This window comes from Monopterus albus, unplaced genomic scaffold (assembly GCF_001952655.1).
Source record: "Monopterus albus unplaced genomic scaffold, M_albus_1.0 scaffold84.1, whole genome shotgun sequence".
In the NCBI taxonomy this organism is placed as follows: domain Eukaryota; kingdom Metazoa; phylum Chordata; class Actinopteri; order Synbranchiformes; family Synbranchidae; genus Monopterus; species Monopterus albus.
In genome coordinates this window covers 596,909-613,341 of record NW_018127964.1, presented here as the reverse complement: position 1 = coordinate 613,341, position 16,433 = coordinate 596,909, and the positions used below count along the sequence as shown (strand labels likewise).

The following is a 16,433-nucleotide window of genomic DNA, read 5'->3' as shown; positions in this document are numbered from 1 at the left end:
GACCACCCCACTGATGTGTGAATGCGTGCATGAAGGGATAAATGACAGGCTAATTTGTAAAAAAAAAAAAGAAAGAAAAAACACCTCAGGTACAAGGGTACCTATAGGCACAGTCCATTTACTACATCAGAGCATTCCTTCTGACAGTTCTGGCCTGAAGCTCTGTGGTGTGAAACTTTCCTTATTACTCTTAGGTAACATTGCAGTAAGTGACACTTAAGCTGGAGCAGAACATGTGGCCCTTTAAAGCAATTTGGATGAAAATGTGGCTGAAATGAGTGATTTATAACAAGTGTATGCAGTTAAGAGAGTTTGGTGACTCTGGCTTGTGAACAACTATCATAGAAAAGGGTAAGAAATTTACAGAAATGTTCTTGCATGATATCTAGTGTGTGTTTGTGTTTTTTTATTTTATTTTACAGTGTCCCTGGCAAGCTGAGGCAGTTTGTATTGGACCTTCACTCCGGAAAGCTTCACCGAGAGTTTCACCATGGGCCTGACCCCACAGACAGCACACCCGGACAGGTCAGCAGATAGTACGCAATTGCTGAATGTTGGGTTTACGATGTCACATGAAATCTGACTGTTTTGAATTTGACCTCTACTGTCAGGAGGAGACGGGAGAAGTGGCCAGCAGCCCCCCAGAGAGCTCTTTCCAGAAGCTGGCACCCAGTGAGACCCGCTACACCATCCTCAGACGGGACCGCGACGAGCTGTGATGTCAACTAGCCTCCAATTATCCTGTGACTCAATGCCACGCCCCGGGGTCAGGGAGGGGGTTAGGGTTGGGACAGGCCAGTGCAGCAGAACAGCAACACCCGACACCCTTACTGAAGAGAGGGAGATAGAGAGACGAGGAGGAGAAAAAGAAGAACAGGAGGAGAATATGAGAGGAGTTCAGTCCATGACACAACCATGTCGGAGTAACCTATATTTTCATAACTTTTTCAAGTACAATTTTTATTTTGGATTATAAGGATGGGAGCTAAGAAGAAAATTTGTTTGGGCAAGGGGTTAGGAGCATTAGGACATCAAGAGAAGTGTTTTTACTTTTATTTTTTGGAGCTTGTAAATATGTTTGTGCCACATGGGAGTCTCTCATTGTTGGTCTAAATTAAAAGCAGTTTTCTTTATTTTTTTTCATCACCCTGCTTTTTGTAGGAAAAAAGCAGAACAGTTCCACCACTGCAGTTGTACAGTTCTTATCTGTGGGTAGTCCAGTTCAGCCAGTCTGATAGGAGTCACTTGTTTAGTCTCATGGACCTCATAGCTGCATCTGGATATGACCAACTCTAGACTAAATCATTTGTAGAGGACAGGTTATAGCAATATGCCTGTTTAAATTAGTTTCACCTACATATCTTTTCCACACACACACGGATCTGAAGGAATAGCTAAATATTTTTAAATACTTAATAGGGATAACATCATTTCACATCTTGACCTGAGGGAGAGCTACTCTAGCCTATTGAGATGCAGCCTTTCTCTCCCTGGGACTAAATGGTAATATATTATGATGTCTCTTACAGTGCTTAGAAAAAGTATTCACCTGTGGAATCTTTCTCATTCACTTTTTTTTTTAACCAGTGAAACACTGTGGATGTAATTAAGGTATTGTCATCAATCAACAGAAACCACAGTCATGTCAAAGTGAATCATACTGAATACTGTTGTAACCCTGCAGATTACCACAAATACATGAAGCCTGCTGGTGGCAGCAGCATGCTGTGTGGAGGCGCCTCTGCAGCAGGCCCTGCGAGGCTCGTGATGATACAAAGGGTCAAATGAAAGCAGCAAAGAGCAAAAGTCATTGAGTTCAAGAAGAAATACATTTCAAACATAAAGCCAGCTTAACATAGGAATGACCATAATAAGATGTCCACCACCAGTGTGTAGAAATTACATCTGGCATTGAAATTAAAGAATCATTTTCTGTTGATCAGTGTATAAAAGTCTAATTACATCCACAGCTGTAAAACAGCATAATATGAAAAGGTCAAAGGGAGGGGGGTGGTTACATTTCATAAGTACAGCATTTGTCAGAACACCTCTTGAGTTGTGTTCCTGCGAATTGAAGTAGAGAGAGAAAATGTTTTGTAATTTGTACCTCAACATGAATTTATGAGATGGCTGTTTTTGCTGTTGTCAAATGTGTCGTCACGCTGCGGGAGAAAATACTGTGTCCTTCCCAATGTTTTTAAAAAGCCAAGAGACAAGGGGAAAACCCAGATGATGAAAGGTGGAAATTTACACTCTGCCACTTTATACGAGTCCTCTTAAGACTGATTTTGTTATTTTATGTCTTTGAGGTTTTTGGTACAAGTCTAGAGCCACCGAGTGTGGAGGAAGCCAGATTAAGAGTATGGGGACCCATTGCTGTGTGACCTGCCCTTCAATAGAGGCCAATAGATCTCTGCATAGTGACATATCTGCCCACATACAGAAGAGCAATGGGGGGAGTGGGACGCCCTTTCTAATCCAGTCATCTCAGAGGGAAAGAAGAAAATAAGAAAAGTAAATTAAAAAACATTTTACAGGATGTTGTCTTATCTGGTGCATTGAACACCCATCTCTCTGAACTTTACTGCTGTTATTTACTGTTCTGTTCATCCAATGAATGACACCACTGTTGAAAAGAAACATTTTATTTGGCAGAAAACCAGCAGCGGTGTAATCAATACATGGCAGGTTCTTAGTCTCCTGTCTCTGAAGTGATCTAGACAGTGGCACTTCGGTGTGTTTTGTGCAACTGTGCTCTCACACAGCAAAAACAAGTCTGTATATACAGTATAATTTATATAAACTCTGAAGCAGCACCACTTTAATTTACATTAAATAAATGTAACATCACAGTGATGTTAAGCAAAACCATTTTCTTCATATATCATTCTTACTGGTAGTCTCAGTAGTACAGCTGTTCACATTGGGACCACCTTCTATATAAAGGAACACTGAGGCATGATAGTAGGTACATTTGCAGACTGGTAGGGAAAAGACGACAGAGGAACACACACACAGTGTAGTTAGCATTTGACAGAGCGGTTGTGTAGTTTGGTGCCAAAGTGAGGCACTCACAGCCACGGCAGGCTCATCCAACCACACACTAAAAGCTGCAGTGTAAATACCTGCTTTGCTGTGTTCAGAATAAAAAAAAAAAAAAAAGGCTGTTACTGCATATTTGTTTTACAGTGCTTGGTAACAGCGATGCTTGGCAATGACATCTGATAGGGAGTCTCTTTGAGTCTAGTTTGTGCTTCTGATTGGTCAGTTATCACACGAGCTTCAGTCTTTAACCAGTAGCCAGGGTCAGAGGATGGGCCTTAACTGTTGGGTCATTTGTCCTTGCTTGATTCAGGTTCCTGGTGGTTCTGTCAGTTTTTTCATCTGTAGATCCAGTTGGGCTTTGCGGTGTTTCTTGACCAGGCTACCCCCAGCGAAGCCCAGGGCGCCCCCTCCGATGGCAGCGGCCACCCCTGCAACTTTGAACCCAGCCAGCAGGCCAAGTGGACCTCCTAATACACCGCCCAGCAGTGCCCCAGCCACCGGCAGCACCGCCAACTTGTAGCCCACCGCCTAGACAAACGAGAAAAAGATGTGTTCTAGTTCTAACTGATCACATACAATACACACACACACACACACACCTGTAGGAGCATTAGTACTGAACAAGACAGACTGCGATAGAGTTTGGATTCATCTGCTCTTTCATGATCACACATCAACCCGCAGAAGGCGGAAAAAAAGAACACAAACTAACCTACATGTGTAAATGTAAACTGACACTTCCATAGATGCATCCAAGTGTTTTCATTATCTTCATTTAAGAGAAATCAGAGATGTGGCCTGCGTGTTATTGGCTGTTATCATCAGAGTGGAAGGTGCTTTTTGCTGATGGCAATTCATGACCGATTCTCTGACCATCCCCACACGCAGACACACACACACACACACACACACACACACACGCAGACGCACACTTGATTAACACTTCGCCACTAAATTAATCTAGTTCAAAAGCTAGCATCGCTTGTCCCCTCCCCTGTGGCGGTTGAGGAAATTTTAATTTAATCTCTGCCGAGTTAAAAGGATTCTGGGTACAGGTTGCAGAGGAAATGTGGGAGTTGTGACTACACACGTTAGGTGTGTAATGCTGTTTGACCTGATGACAGATTACAAGCTTTGAAACACGTCACGGCATCTGACATCCTCCCGTCATCTGCTTTATCTCCCCAACCCCCACTTCGTCTAATGTGCAGCCTACTACATCTGTCAGCAACCTTAAAGAGGGGGCAACCTTAAAGAGGGGTCAACCTTTGCTTGTGTCACCATTAGAATACTCTATTAATTGAAGTCTTGTATTTTATAGATACTGGGCCTAAGTTGAAACTGTTAAACTGAGCACACACAAAAAAGACTGCCACTTTTTTGTTTTTAATTGCTCAGTTATCTTTACTGACATCTAGCTTTGCAGATCATTATGTTTTATTTGGCCTAGATTCTGATATTGTCTGAGATTCCTGAAGCCATCCAGAAACAACAGAGGTTCAGTTATGGTGCTCACAAACAAAATAACTGACATGAGTTTGTTAGGCGTCTGTTTCCTAACACACACTGGGGTTCAGTGTGTTGCTCAGGGCCAGTCTGACATGTGGCCAGAAGAAACCAGAGATCGAACCGAAGCCTACAATTAATAATCGACCTCTCTACCGTATGAGCTTCAGTCACCCAAACTGTTATCCTAAGAACTGATAAAAATACAGTAATGCGTCTTTTTTCTTCTCAGACTTTTCTGTGAGCAGCCTTTAAATGGAACTACATTCTCTGAATGCTGAGAGAACCACAAAAGAAAAACCTCTATTGTACTTGAGTGGTGGCAGAAATGTGAGTAACCAGGACAAATCAGTATCTGCATGGCTAGATGGCATCAAAGGTAAGTGAGAAAATAGGTTTTTCTGTCATTTGAACAACCTGTGGCCGAAGAACGTATAAACAGCTATGAAAATGCTGCTTTTTTTATTACAGTTATCCAGTGTTAGCATTTGCAGGTTTTCCAGCACACAAGAATCATGACTCAGTGTCATCACCATCTCCTAGTGTCTGTAATTTACAGTCTAATTACTTCACACCTCCATTATGTTCCTAAAGGCGTGAGCAAAACAAAGATCAAAATAGACGCCTTCATCTGACAGATGAGCAGGGAGAATACCGAGAATAAATTTAGAAAAAGCCTTTAAAAAAATTTATTGACAGAAAACTGCTCACCGTTTTGTGTGTGTGTGTGTGTGTGTGTGTTGTAGTTTGAGAAAATAAGGTGATTCATTCTGGGCAGTACAGACAAAAAGTTCAACATTTCAAGTGTGTAATATGTGCGAAGGGCAGTGAGCTGTCACTCTGAGTTACACTCAGCGTATAACAGTGTAAGAGTGTACTGACAATGGAAGTCTGAATGCTGAGCCTGAAAAACTATTAAACAGTCATTCAAACTTCTCTTTAATGCCACACACACAAACACATAGGCCCTCTGTTGTCGCCCCTCTCATCCTACCTCTCTATCACTCTTCCTCCCCTCCGCTCCTCACTATCCCTCTCCTCTATTTCCTTAATTGCAGCTTTCCTCCGTATTCGAACGGATCAATAGGGACAAATGCTGTGGAATGGCTGGGAGGCAAAGTGCCATCGATCTCTCCATCTCCCAAACATCACACACACACACACACACACACACACACCTTCCCCAGGCTCTTGGTCCCCTCCTCCACGTTGGTAGCGGCTGTGTTGACGTTGCCCTCTATGCTGTCCATCTTCTCCTGCTGGGACTGATGCACAGGGGTTAGACACACACACAAACACATATTAACACATATACAAACAAACACCGATGCATATACACATATGCGAAAGAACAACCACCTGCCGTGTGCTAAGTTTTTGTCCAAATTCTGCTCTGTGGCACAAGATAACATGGAAAGCGTGGGTGTGAGTGTGTGTGGAGGCTGCAGGTATATTCAAGGGAGCATTGTGTAGGTCTCATGAAATATTCAGAATGGCAGCTGTCTCTCTCCATGTGAGGGCTGGGTGGACACAGTGACCAAGCAACAACCAGAGCACTTCTCCTCCTCCTCCTCCTCCTCCTCCTCTTTCTCACCTTTCCTCAATACTTTTGTGCTCTTTTCACCTCCATGCTCTGAACTCAAAGCCAAGTTATTTATGTCTGATTTTACCGTTTCCCATGCACGTACCCATGTTAAAGCTTTTATTTTGTTTTTGAGGAGCAGTGGCCGAAGATGGCAGTTTTACATCTCACCACTCAAATTTATAGATCACCTCTTCTTACACCGGGCAAACATTTTCTTATTTTCTGCACAGATTTTAAGCAAACAATGACCCAAATAGTAGGGCTGCACTGCACATGATACAACAGTAAAAGTGAATATTTGCCGTATAATCTGGTTATAATTCTTAATGGTGTTTATTGGTTTTGTGGTAATTTAGAGCACATGGAAAGCTCATTCCTGACACTCCTGTAGCTGACAAAACACAATCTTGTTGCAAGGTCCATTTATGAGCTGTAACAGTGCTCAACACAGTTTTTTAAATTCAACATCCACAATTCCATTTTCAACTTTCACTTTTTTTTTTTAAATTAAATCTTGTTTTTAATAGCACACCAAAGCAGTACAAGTGAAAAACATGTACACACTGTATGTACAATGCTCACTGATCATGTAAAAAAGACAGATATTTTGCTAGTTACAAAAAGCTATCTTAAAACCATTAATTAAATTCATGTAACTTATGATGGGATTTTGCCCTGTTGACACGCTCCAGAGTAAATACAAGAAGTACTCTATAAATGAATAACTAAATGCCATATTTGTCAGTTTTAACTTTAAGACAAAGCCCTAGAAGACACACAAAAGAAAACAACCTAGAGATAAGCACAGAAGCACACAGACAAACACCGGAACAGCCACTAACATGACGCATGTACAGACACAGACACAACCACACATTCACATTCACTCAGTATTTCCACTGTGGCTGAGCGCTGGAATATTACTCCCCTAACGGCCTCTGTCACCCCAGAGACACCACAACAACATGTCTATGGTCTTTCTGCCCCTCCTTAAGTCTGTCTGTTTTTTCATCTTACAGTAACTACATGTTCACTATCTCTCCTTCCCCCAGCCGCTCTGCTTCTCTCCCTCCATCCCCGAGGACACAATGATAATCTGAGCAGTCTGTTTTCCACCTGCTCCGATGTATCCCTTGTTCCCCTCCTCTCCCCCTGGTGGACAACCCACTGTCCTCCCTCTCAAATCCCCCCCTCTCCCCTGACTACTCCCCAGGCTCTCCTCTTGCCTGGATGAGGGGCCTCTGGGGCCCCCAGCAGTAGTCCTGAGCTGATCTGTGTAGCCTCTTCTCAGAGGAGCCTTTCCAGGCAACACAAGCACACATGGTGAAATACATACCACTTCCTGGAAACACTATAGGTGAACTGCCACATTGTCACACTGTGTTTTGTTCACAGGCAAAATGTGAATGTAGCAGCTAAAAAAAGTTGTTTTTACTCACGTGGACGAGCAGAGAGAACTCCATCACCAAACCACTCAGCTCCTTCAGATCCTGAGACAAAAATGGTTTATTTATTATGATGCTGAATCACATAAATAGACAGACAGATGTACATACAGTCATGGCCAAAAATACTCACACCTCTGCATTTCTATCAGATAACACACCACTTCTCCCACAAAATTGTTGCAATCACAAATTCTTTGGTATTCTCATGTTTATGTCTTTTGTTTGCATTGGAACAAAAAAGAAAAAAGCCAAATGTGATGTACTGATGCATGCAGGGAGATTAGCTACAGCGCCATGGGCTGTAGACTTCTTGACAATGCTGTGCACAGTGGACATAGAACAGCCAGATCTCTGGAGATGGACTTGGAGCCTTGAGATTGTCCAGATTCTCACATCCTCAGACAATCCTTTGCTCTTCTTTCTTTTCTCCATGCTCAGTGTGGTCCACACGACACAAAGGTTGAATCACCTTTGTTCCATTTTAACTGGTTACCAGTGTGATTTCTGTGTTGCCGGCACCTGTTTTTTTTTTTTTAAATAATTCTGTCCAGTCTATTTTTGGAGTTCTGTGTGAAATGTATCAGATTAGGCTCTGCACATCCTATACTTACATATTAAAAACCAGAGTCCATACATAAATAAAACAAAAGAAAAGTAAGTATAAACTAGAGTATGTATGATTGCTAAACTACAAGTTACTGTTCAAAAACATAGCAAAGGATAAAGTCCAGACATGCATACCACTTCCAGGTTGTCCCAGGACTCAGCTGCACTTTGATCTGCAGGGATTTCTGGAAGGTAGAGCTGTATCTGCCTGTCAGACACTGGCTCCTCACCCACCTCGTCATCAGCATGCCAGCTGCTCGACCCACAGCTGGTTGGCTGAGCTGCAGGTGCTGATGTGGGGTTAGAGTGCAAAAGCAGGAAGTCTTGTGCAGCTGCTGACGCCCTGTCTCTAACCGGCTTGACAAGTGCTTCCAGGGCGTCGGCGTCTTCAACACGGACTCGAGCGCACAGCTTCTCCATCTCTCTGATGTTAGCTCTCAGCTGCTGCAGGGAGATAAAAGGAGAAGCAGGTTTCTCAGTGAGACTAAGTGTCATGTCTGAAAATTTTGGATAAGGAGAAATGGACAGAAATGGAGTCAGAATCCTGGGACCCTTAATTCACAGACACATTAATTGACCAGAAAATAAACCAGAAAAACTTGTGGTTAAATCCACCCGCTACAGCAAAAACATCCATCCATCTATCCGTTATCTATACTGCTTATCCTAACAAGGGTCACAGGGGGGCTGGAGCCAATCCTAGCTGACACTGGGTGAGATGCGGGGTCCACCCTGGACAGGTCACCAGTCTATCACAGGGCTGACACTTAGAGACAAACAACCACACACATGCCTACGGGCAATTTAGAGTCACCAATCAACCTAAGCTGTATGTCTTTGGACTGTGGGAAGAAGCAAAAGATAAAACAATATAAAAAATACTAATATAACAACCAATTCTAATGATTTAAATCTGTACTGCCATGTAACACAGTTTAAACACAGGACACAAAATTCACAATAAATCCTAAGGGAATAGAACAGACGATATCCTAAGCAATAATTGTAATAAGAAAATATGTAAATATGTTCTAAATCCTTCTAAAAAGAAGTGCTCACGCTGAAAGGCGTACCCTTCCATTACACTGTTTTATTGATGAGAAGTGTGTGTGTTGGTGGGGGCTTAATAAAGTTTGGATACGAAACTGGGGAAAACAAGCCCCCTCATCTGGCCATGCCCTGAGGGTGACAGGAGGATTACATCCTAGCTATCAGCCCTCCAGGCCACAGCATGGCCTGGTCTTAAGGGGGTCAACATGCTGCCAATAACACATTCAGCCAATTACACAACATACATGTATACATTTATCTTCACATGCATAAACGTGAAAAACACACAGATTAACACCGAGATAGTTGGGTCAGGCACCTGTCAACCTGCAAATTAACCATGACTATGTGTAGCTTGAACACACACACACACACACACAGACCACATGCTCAATAGCAAACCTTCACTATAAAACAGTATTAACTCTGCACCCCTGTTTCAGTGCTTGATGTAGCTGCTGTGGTCAAGGTAGGGGTACTGAGTCACTGGTTTTGGTGCTAGCATAGTGTGAGTATGTGTCATTCAGCAGGGGGGAAGAGACTGCAGTCTGTCTTTCTGGTAGGAGAGACAAAGGACAGATGGGTAAAACGCAATGACGATAATCAGGATGAAAGAAATGCTGAATAAACAAACTGGAAAACATACTCCAGGACACATTAGCCCACCTACTCTCCATCTATGGAACATAGGCACATATGTACACACATACAGTACACACACATCTGTAGCAGAGTAAACTAGACATTACTCTGGATTAACACCATGAAGACACAGGAAAGCACTCTGACTGTGTCCCTGGGGTTCACCAGTTAATGGTGAAAGGATAGGTGTGTGCCTGTTTGGAGTTATTTCACCTTCAGAGACATGGTGTCTTCTAGGCAACAACACCCCCCGAGGCATTTCACAGCCACGACGTGAACAAGAACGCATGTACTTAAACACACACAAGAGATGGTCCATTTCAGGTAGTGGCTCTTTTCTTTCCTTTTTTTAATATTAAGAGTGAATTTCTACACAGAAAGCTGATTTACTTAATAATATCTAGTCCAGTCTTTTCATGTGTATATGTAGCTGTTTATGTATAAGAACAGAAGGTTAAGATAACTATAAATAAATTAATCTGAACAGATGTATTACATTGCTTTTAATCACATCACACATCTCAGTTGTCATGGAGATGGTTTAGTTGTAATCACATGACCTGTAAAGTAATAACGCGTGGGCACATACTGAAGGCGACTGTAACCCCGGGCTCTGCACTGATCTCTGGCGTCGAATACTTGGGTCACATGATAAAAAAAAAATCTCCATGACAACTCCATCTGCTGAGGAAGGCCATGAGGTATGGTTGAAAGCTCAGGAAACACCAAGCAGTTGGACCTTGTGTTGATAATTTCTTTGTCAAGCTGATCAGTTAGTGCTACTCCAGACAAAATGTTCGCTTTGCTCGTTGGAGCCTGGCACAGTTCAACAGGGATTTGTATGAGTCAGACATCAGTTCAAGTAGATGACTGACAGTTGTCTCTGTCACGGCGACATCAACATGAACACTCTCTATAATTAAGTGGACAAAGAAGCCACTCACTGTCCTGCCACTGGTCTTCACTTTTTATTTTCACCCTGCAAAATCTTTGGCAACACAAATAAGGAAACCTCCACTTTTTCCCAAACTGAACTCCTAAGTGTTAGACCATTTGAAACAAAAACATGCGGTTTCAGGGTCGTGCTTGTGCTGAGTCACATCATCATCATCTTAACTCACATTGAATAATATAGCAAAAGCCTTTGTGATGACATAGGCAGGAGATTATGTATGTGATGTTACTGGTTGACAACATAATATTGTGGCTCACTGTATTAGCAGGCCAGTTATCAGTCTCCTTACTTTTCACACACACAAACACCAATGTTTTTTAAGTGTGCACACTATCATCTTATACCTGAACAGTTCTGCTGGCATTGATATGCTCCTGATGAAGGCGATCCCACTGCTGGTTATGTTGGTACTGTGAAATTAGAGAAGCATCAGTTATTTATCTGTGAACCTGAAGTGCAGATGTTGATGCGAGGGTGAGATCATGTGTCCGGCCAGATTTCAGCTGTCACCTTTAGTATGTTATTGTGGTGTTTCTGCAGCCTTTCCAGGTCTGTGGGTAGAGCCACTTTAATGAACTTGTGGATCGGTGCCTCCAGGCGCCTCAGTGTCAGCTTGTTGCCTTCTTCTGCCATGTGTCCTGCTGACACAGCCCACAGCCACACCTCTGTGTAACTTTAGACACTGCACCTGCTTGTTTTTATCTATCTGCCCCAACAGACACTGTAAATACCAGCAGAGAATGATTTCAATAAATACATAAATCAAATTAATAAACTCTGTGACACATGCAAGTCTGCCCACACATCTAAAACTGGCATCTCCATAGGAGGAATAATTTTTTTTCTTGCCAGCATCCTCTCAGTGAAAAAAGCATTACTTGCATGATATATGGGAGTGTAACATCTATGCTGAACGCTTGTCCGTGCTGACCAATCCTTTAGTTAGCATTACTTGCATGATATATGGGAGTGCAACATCTATGCTGAACGTTTGTCCATGCTGACCAATCCTTTAGTCTGCAGAAAATTAATTGTCAACAATCTGGAGGTAACCCTAACAAGCTATCTCAATACATCACCTTGGGCACTGGGCAACTGTGAGTGGCATTCTCACAATTTTAAAATACAAATTAACCACTTTATTGGAATATAATTTAGAACGTGAATAATGCTAATATATATATATTTTTAAATGTGCTTTCTGAGACACCGACTGTCTAGTGAGTGAGAGTTATTTTCACGCTTATTAAGTGCAACATAAACGTGTAAAGTGAAACAAAATCTTGTGACTCTGACATTGCTTTTTACCATTTCTTGCGATCTAAGTTTTGGAGAGCACTGGTCACACATGGCGTTTGACAACACCTGGCTAGCAGGGTAGTAGCTTGTAGCTAAGTACTCAGTCTGACCGATTAGGCAGCATGAACCCTTTTGATGATATTATCCAACTCACTCATTCATCTACAAATCTGTCTACCCCAGTTCACTTTTAACCACATCTAGGTAAGTTAAACTTGAAAGACACACGACGACACTTACCAATTAAAATACCAATCAACGATATAAATTATATTCGCTGAAGACTGTTGTGGGCCTCCATACGATTTAGAAAATTAACGTCTAATCACATTTGCTAATTTTCGGCTACGCTTTCAGTTTTGTTTCTGACAAATTGACGTTTGTAAACACCTGCCTATTCTGTGCACCCAAGAATACTTTCCGGCTTCAACCAGCAACCACAGCACATTGTGTTCCTCTTTAATGTGTCCCGTAATATTATCCCAAAACCTGAAGTCACTGAAAAACTCTCCGAATAATCCTGTCATATTTGGTCATGTTGTGCTGTATCAAAAAGGTCCTGAATTCAATGAAAACAGTGCTCTTAACACACACTCTGTGCTATAACAGCTCTCAAAATTACCTTTTATTTATTGCCATTAAACATTTTCACAAAATGTTTAAGGGCCAGGGCTGTAGGACACATCGAGGACACACAGCTGCTGTTATTATTGGGTCATGTCTTAACATATCTGTTAAATTAGGGTTTAATAATAGGAATAGTTTATGTAGTACTGTTGCACATAAGGGTATTTCTTTTGCTGATTCTGTCTGAATATTTAGATTACATATCCCTGAATTCCATTATTAAGCAAACAGACAGAAAAAATATTTTATATAGATACATAAAATATACAGTTAAATTTGTTATACCTTTAAAAACCTTTTGTAACTTGTCAACATTTTCTTAGGTGGGTTGAGTTTAGACACACACAAGAGATGGTTTTTGGACTTTACAACCTGAAAATTTCAAAAAGCCTTGGTCCGGTCATGTTATGAGGTTTTTCATTTTTGCTAAACTGTATTTATGAAAGTGACTGTAGGGTCACACTCTGATAAATATTACAATTTGTGAGCTTTTGTTAAATTAAAGATGTGTAAAACTGTATATGCTGTTGTAGAAATCTGCTCCAAAACTTGTCTTAATGTGGAGAGGGGCTGTCGAAGCCTCCTGTGACCCAGACTTATTGAACAGCACTGGTAGCAGTGAAGAGATATTAGCTTCTTAAAGGTTATGAGCGGGATTGATCTCTCTAACCAATCAGAGATTTTCAATTATTTCTGCTTGATCAGTAAGTTTTGTTGAATTTTCAATTCTGGTATTTTCATAACGACAAATATCTGAAGAGCTGGGCAGAGCGTGGTGTAGCATAGTGGAGCAGGGAGAGAGAACGCTGGGCAGAGCAGAGAGGATTGATTTGGAGTTTTATGCTAGTGCTACCTTAAGTTATATATTGTAGCTTAAATGGGCAATAAACATTTTTAAAAATGTCACAAATACTCATAAGGAATATATTATGAAAAGAAAAACACAGTAAAATGTGAAGGTGTGGCAATATACAGTATCAAAAATTGCTAGTCAAAGCACAGTGGCAACACAGCTCTGACTGTTAAAACTTGTAATTACTTATCTAAGGTCATAGCCAGTAGATGAGCAATTTGATCTTAAGTATTTGTAAATGTGTTTGGGGTTTTTTGTCTTTTCTGTTTAGCTTTAGTTGGCAGCATTTATAAATAGTATCAATCCTGTGGAAAGAAAAATGAAGTGAGATATTTTTGTTTGTGCTGTGTTTGGAAGAGAGAAAGAGAGAGAATTGGGGTTCCCCCTCCTCTACTCTGAGATCAGCCTGTGTGAGTGGGTCTGTTGTATGTTTCCACTTCTCTTCTTCAGCACCTTTTACCTTTGACATTTAGGCCAACCCCCCACACACTCTTCCCTCAGCGGATGCTCCATGCAAGGGGCCACAGTAAAACACACAGTACCCAGCTACAGGGGATTTCCCCTATTGCTGTGAACATGAAGCGTTTGTGTGTACCTGTATGTGAGTGTGTGTCTGTCCACTTCCAGGGGACTCCCAGAGTTGCAGACTGAGTGGGAGTAAAAAAGCTGACAGTGAAAGTCTAAACAGCAAATCATCAAATCATCATGTGTGTGCCTCTGTATTTGTGTGAAAAATTGTGTGTGTTCGGCTTAGGAGGACTTGTGCCATTAATTTCAGTCTTATCCAGGAAGCTTGTCAGTAGGAGAGGAAGCCATCAGGAAGCTCTGTCCACATTGTACTGTCTTTAAAGAAGCTGTGATCAGCACATCCAGATAGCACAGTGATCATTTTGACTTGTAGGCAAATCACGGGTATTACTACTGTAATAACACTAACTTTGGTGTTGTTCTATTTAAGTCACCCAGAAAGTCAGTGGGCCAGTGGGCTAGCATGCACAATACCAGGACCCTGAAACTGATACAATTGAAAGAAATTCAATTGTCATTAATTTTATTATTTACACCTGTGCTTTTCCTTCTGTGAAAAATGTATGTTTTTACAAGTTTTGACTTGGCAGAAATCGACAATTACAACTCACTAATAATTATATATATATGTGTGTGTATTTTAAAGACTATATTGGCAATTTAAAGGGGCCCTTTAATATTTCTAAATGAATAGCTTAAAAACCCGCAGCTAAAAAATACAGCTGCTTTGAATGTGTGTGCATGTGCATATGTATTTGAGTGTGTGTATGTTCTAATGGGACCTCTAATTAAGACTCTGGGGGTATCTGCTATCTGTCAGCGCTGATCGATTGGCCCAGGGTCTGACAGCTCACCGTGTGTATGTGTGTGCCCATGTGCAAATTTGAGTGTTTGTGTTTCCCTCCTCAAGAGCTCTCTGCCCTATTTTTCATTTTATTTTACTTGTCACTCAGAAATGTCACTGTTGTAGTGCAAAATTAACACAAATTCATTTGCACACATACAACCAAATTGACACCACTACAAAAAAGTGTGTGAATGATCTTTTTCAGCATATTGCTTAAAAACAGGCAATGCCTGACAGGAGTAGTGGTCACACCGCATAACCAGACATGCACGCACACAGGATCATAAGCAGAAAAACACAGTCACACAGTTCAAGTGCACTTTCTGTTTATCATTAGAAGCCATTGTGTTTCCTGTGAAAACTGTGGGTCTTCTGTCATAGATTTTATATAGAGCATCAACTGTGTGGTACACTCCACACTTGCTTATTCTGAACTTCACTCTGCAGACGTCCTTCTTTCCCTCTCTTTCACACACACACACACGGACACACACAGTTGTCCACAGTTTCACTACCACAGTTACTATCAATCACCTGGCTGTCCGAGAGTCAGTGCTTGTGTATGTGTTAGTGTTCGTGCTGTTGCGTAGGAGGGCAAGTGAGTGATGGCAGTGACAGTATAGATGGCATGTGCTGTGAAATGTCACCGTGGCGATCGATGGTGTTTAACGAGGGTGGAGGCTGATCTGGACCTGATGCTAACATGAGGCCCCCCTACACTCTCCTAATTCCCCTCTACTCTCTTAGAGAACCCAGGGTCCCTGGAGAGAAAGACAAGGCCTTTTACCTGTCAAGAGGGTTTTGTGTCTGAACAGGCACACACACACAGGCACATGCTTGTTTTTGTCCTTGGTGGGGACTTTAACTTATGTACATTCGTTTCCTAGAGACTCACCCTAACCGTTCCCATAGCCACTATTTGCCTAACCCTAACCTTAAACCAAGTCCTCCCACTAAAATTCAATGATTTACATAAAGCTGGGACCCCACAATGTGAGCATGTAAACAGGTTTTGGTCCCCACAGTGTAAGTAATATCAGGAAGAGGAGAGAGCGCACACACACACACACACACACACACACACACACACACACACACACACACAAACATTATCTATATAAAATCAGCTCAAATATGGTCTTTTCATTATTTCACACAATGTCATGTTTGATTTTTTACTGTGTGTTTTTGTGTGACAGAGTAAATAAATTTGAAAGAATCAAAACACAGGACACAGTCAGGCAGAATAACCAGAACTAGTTTATGATTTCAAAGTGCTGAACAGAAAATCCAGTGAACCAAAAAGAAAGAAAAAAAAATCGAACAGGAAACTCAAACTCAAAGAGGGACATTGAAAAAACAACTTTTTAAAAACTTTTTCTTTTTGTGTTTATCTTCTTCAAAAATCTATGCACAACTCGTACCACAATGTTTGAAAAAGC

At 41.5% G+C, this 16,433-nt stretch overlaps 2 protein-coding genes across 4 annotated transcripts in view; one reads left to right on the top strand and one right to left on the bottom strand.

Moving 5' to 3' along the window:
• Positions 1-2,539, top strand: part of erp44 (endoplasmic reticulum protein 44) — a 12,499-nt gene extending 9,960 nt beyond the window's left edge. For all 3 annotated transcript variants that reach the window (XM_020607142.1, XM_020607141.1, XM_020607143.1), the window contains exons 10-11: positions 423-525; positions 612-2,539. In XM_020607142.1, coding sequence (XP_020462798.1) covers positions 423-525; positions 612-719 — 211 coding nt within the window. In that variant the 3' untranslated portion in view covers positions 720-2,539. The remainder of the gene's footprint in view (positions 1-422; positions 526-611) is intronic.
• Positions 2,540-3,141: 602 nt separating this feature from the next.
• Positions 3,142-12,554, bottom strand: stx17 (syntaxin 17). The gene is made up of 7 exons (XM_020607146.1): positions 12,377-12,554; positions 11,348-11,558; positions 11,182-11,247; positions 8,326-8,634; positions 7,576-7,626; positions 5,730-5,816; positions 3,142-3,573 (listed from the first exon to the last, which is right to left on the bottom strand). Exons 2-7 carry the CDS (start codon positions 11,468-11,470, stop codon positions 3,352-3,354), a joined length of 858 nt encoding a protein of 285 aa, XP_020462802.1. The 5' UTR covers positions 11,471-11,558; positions 12,377-12,554; the 3' UTR covers positions 3,142-3,351.
• Positions 12,555-16,433: the final 3,879 nt, after the last annotated feature.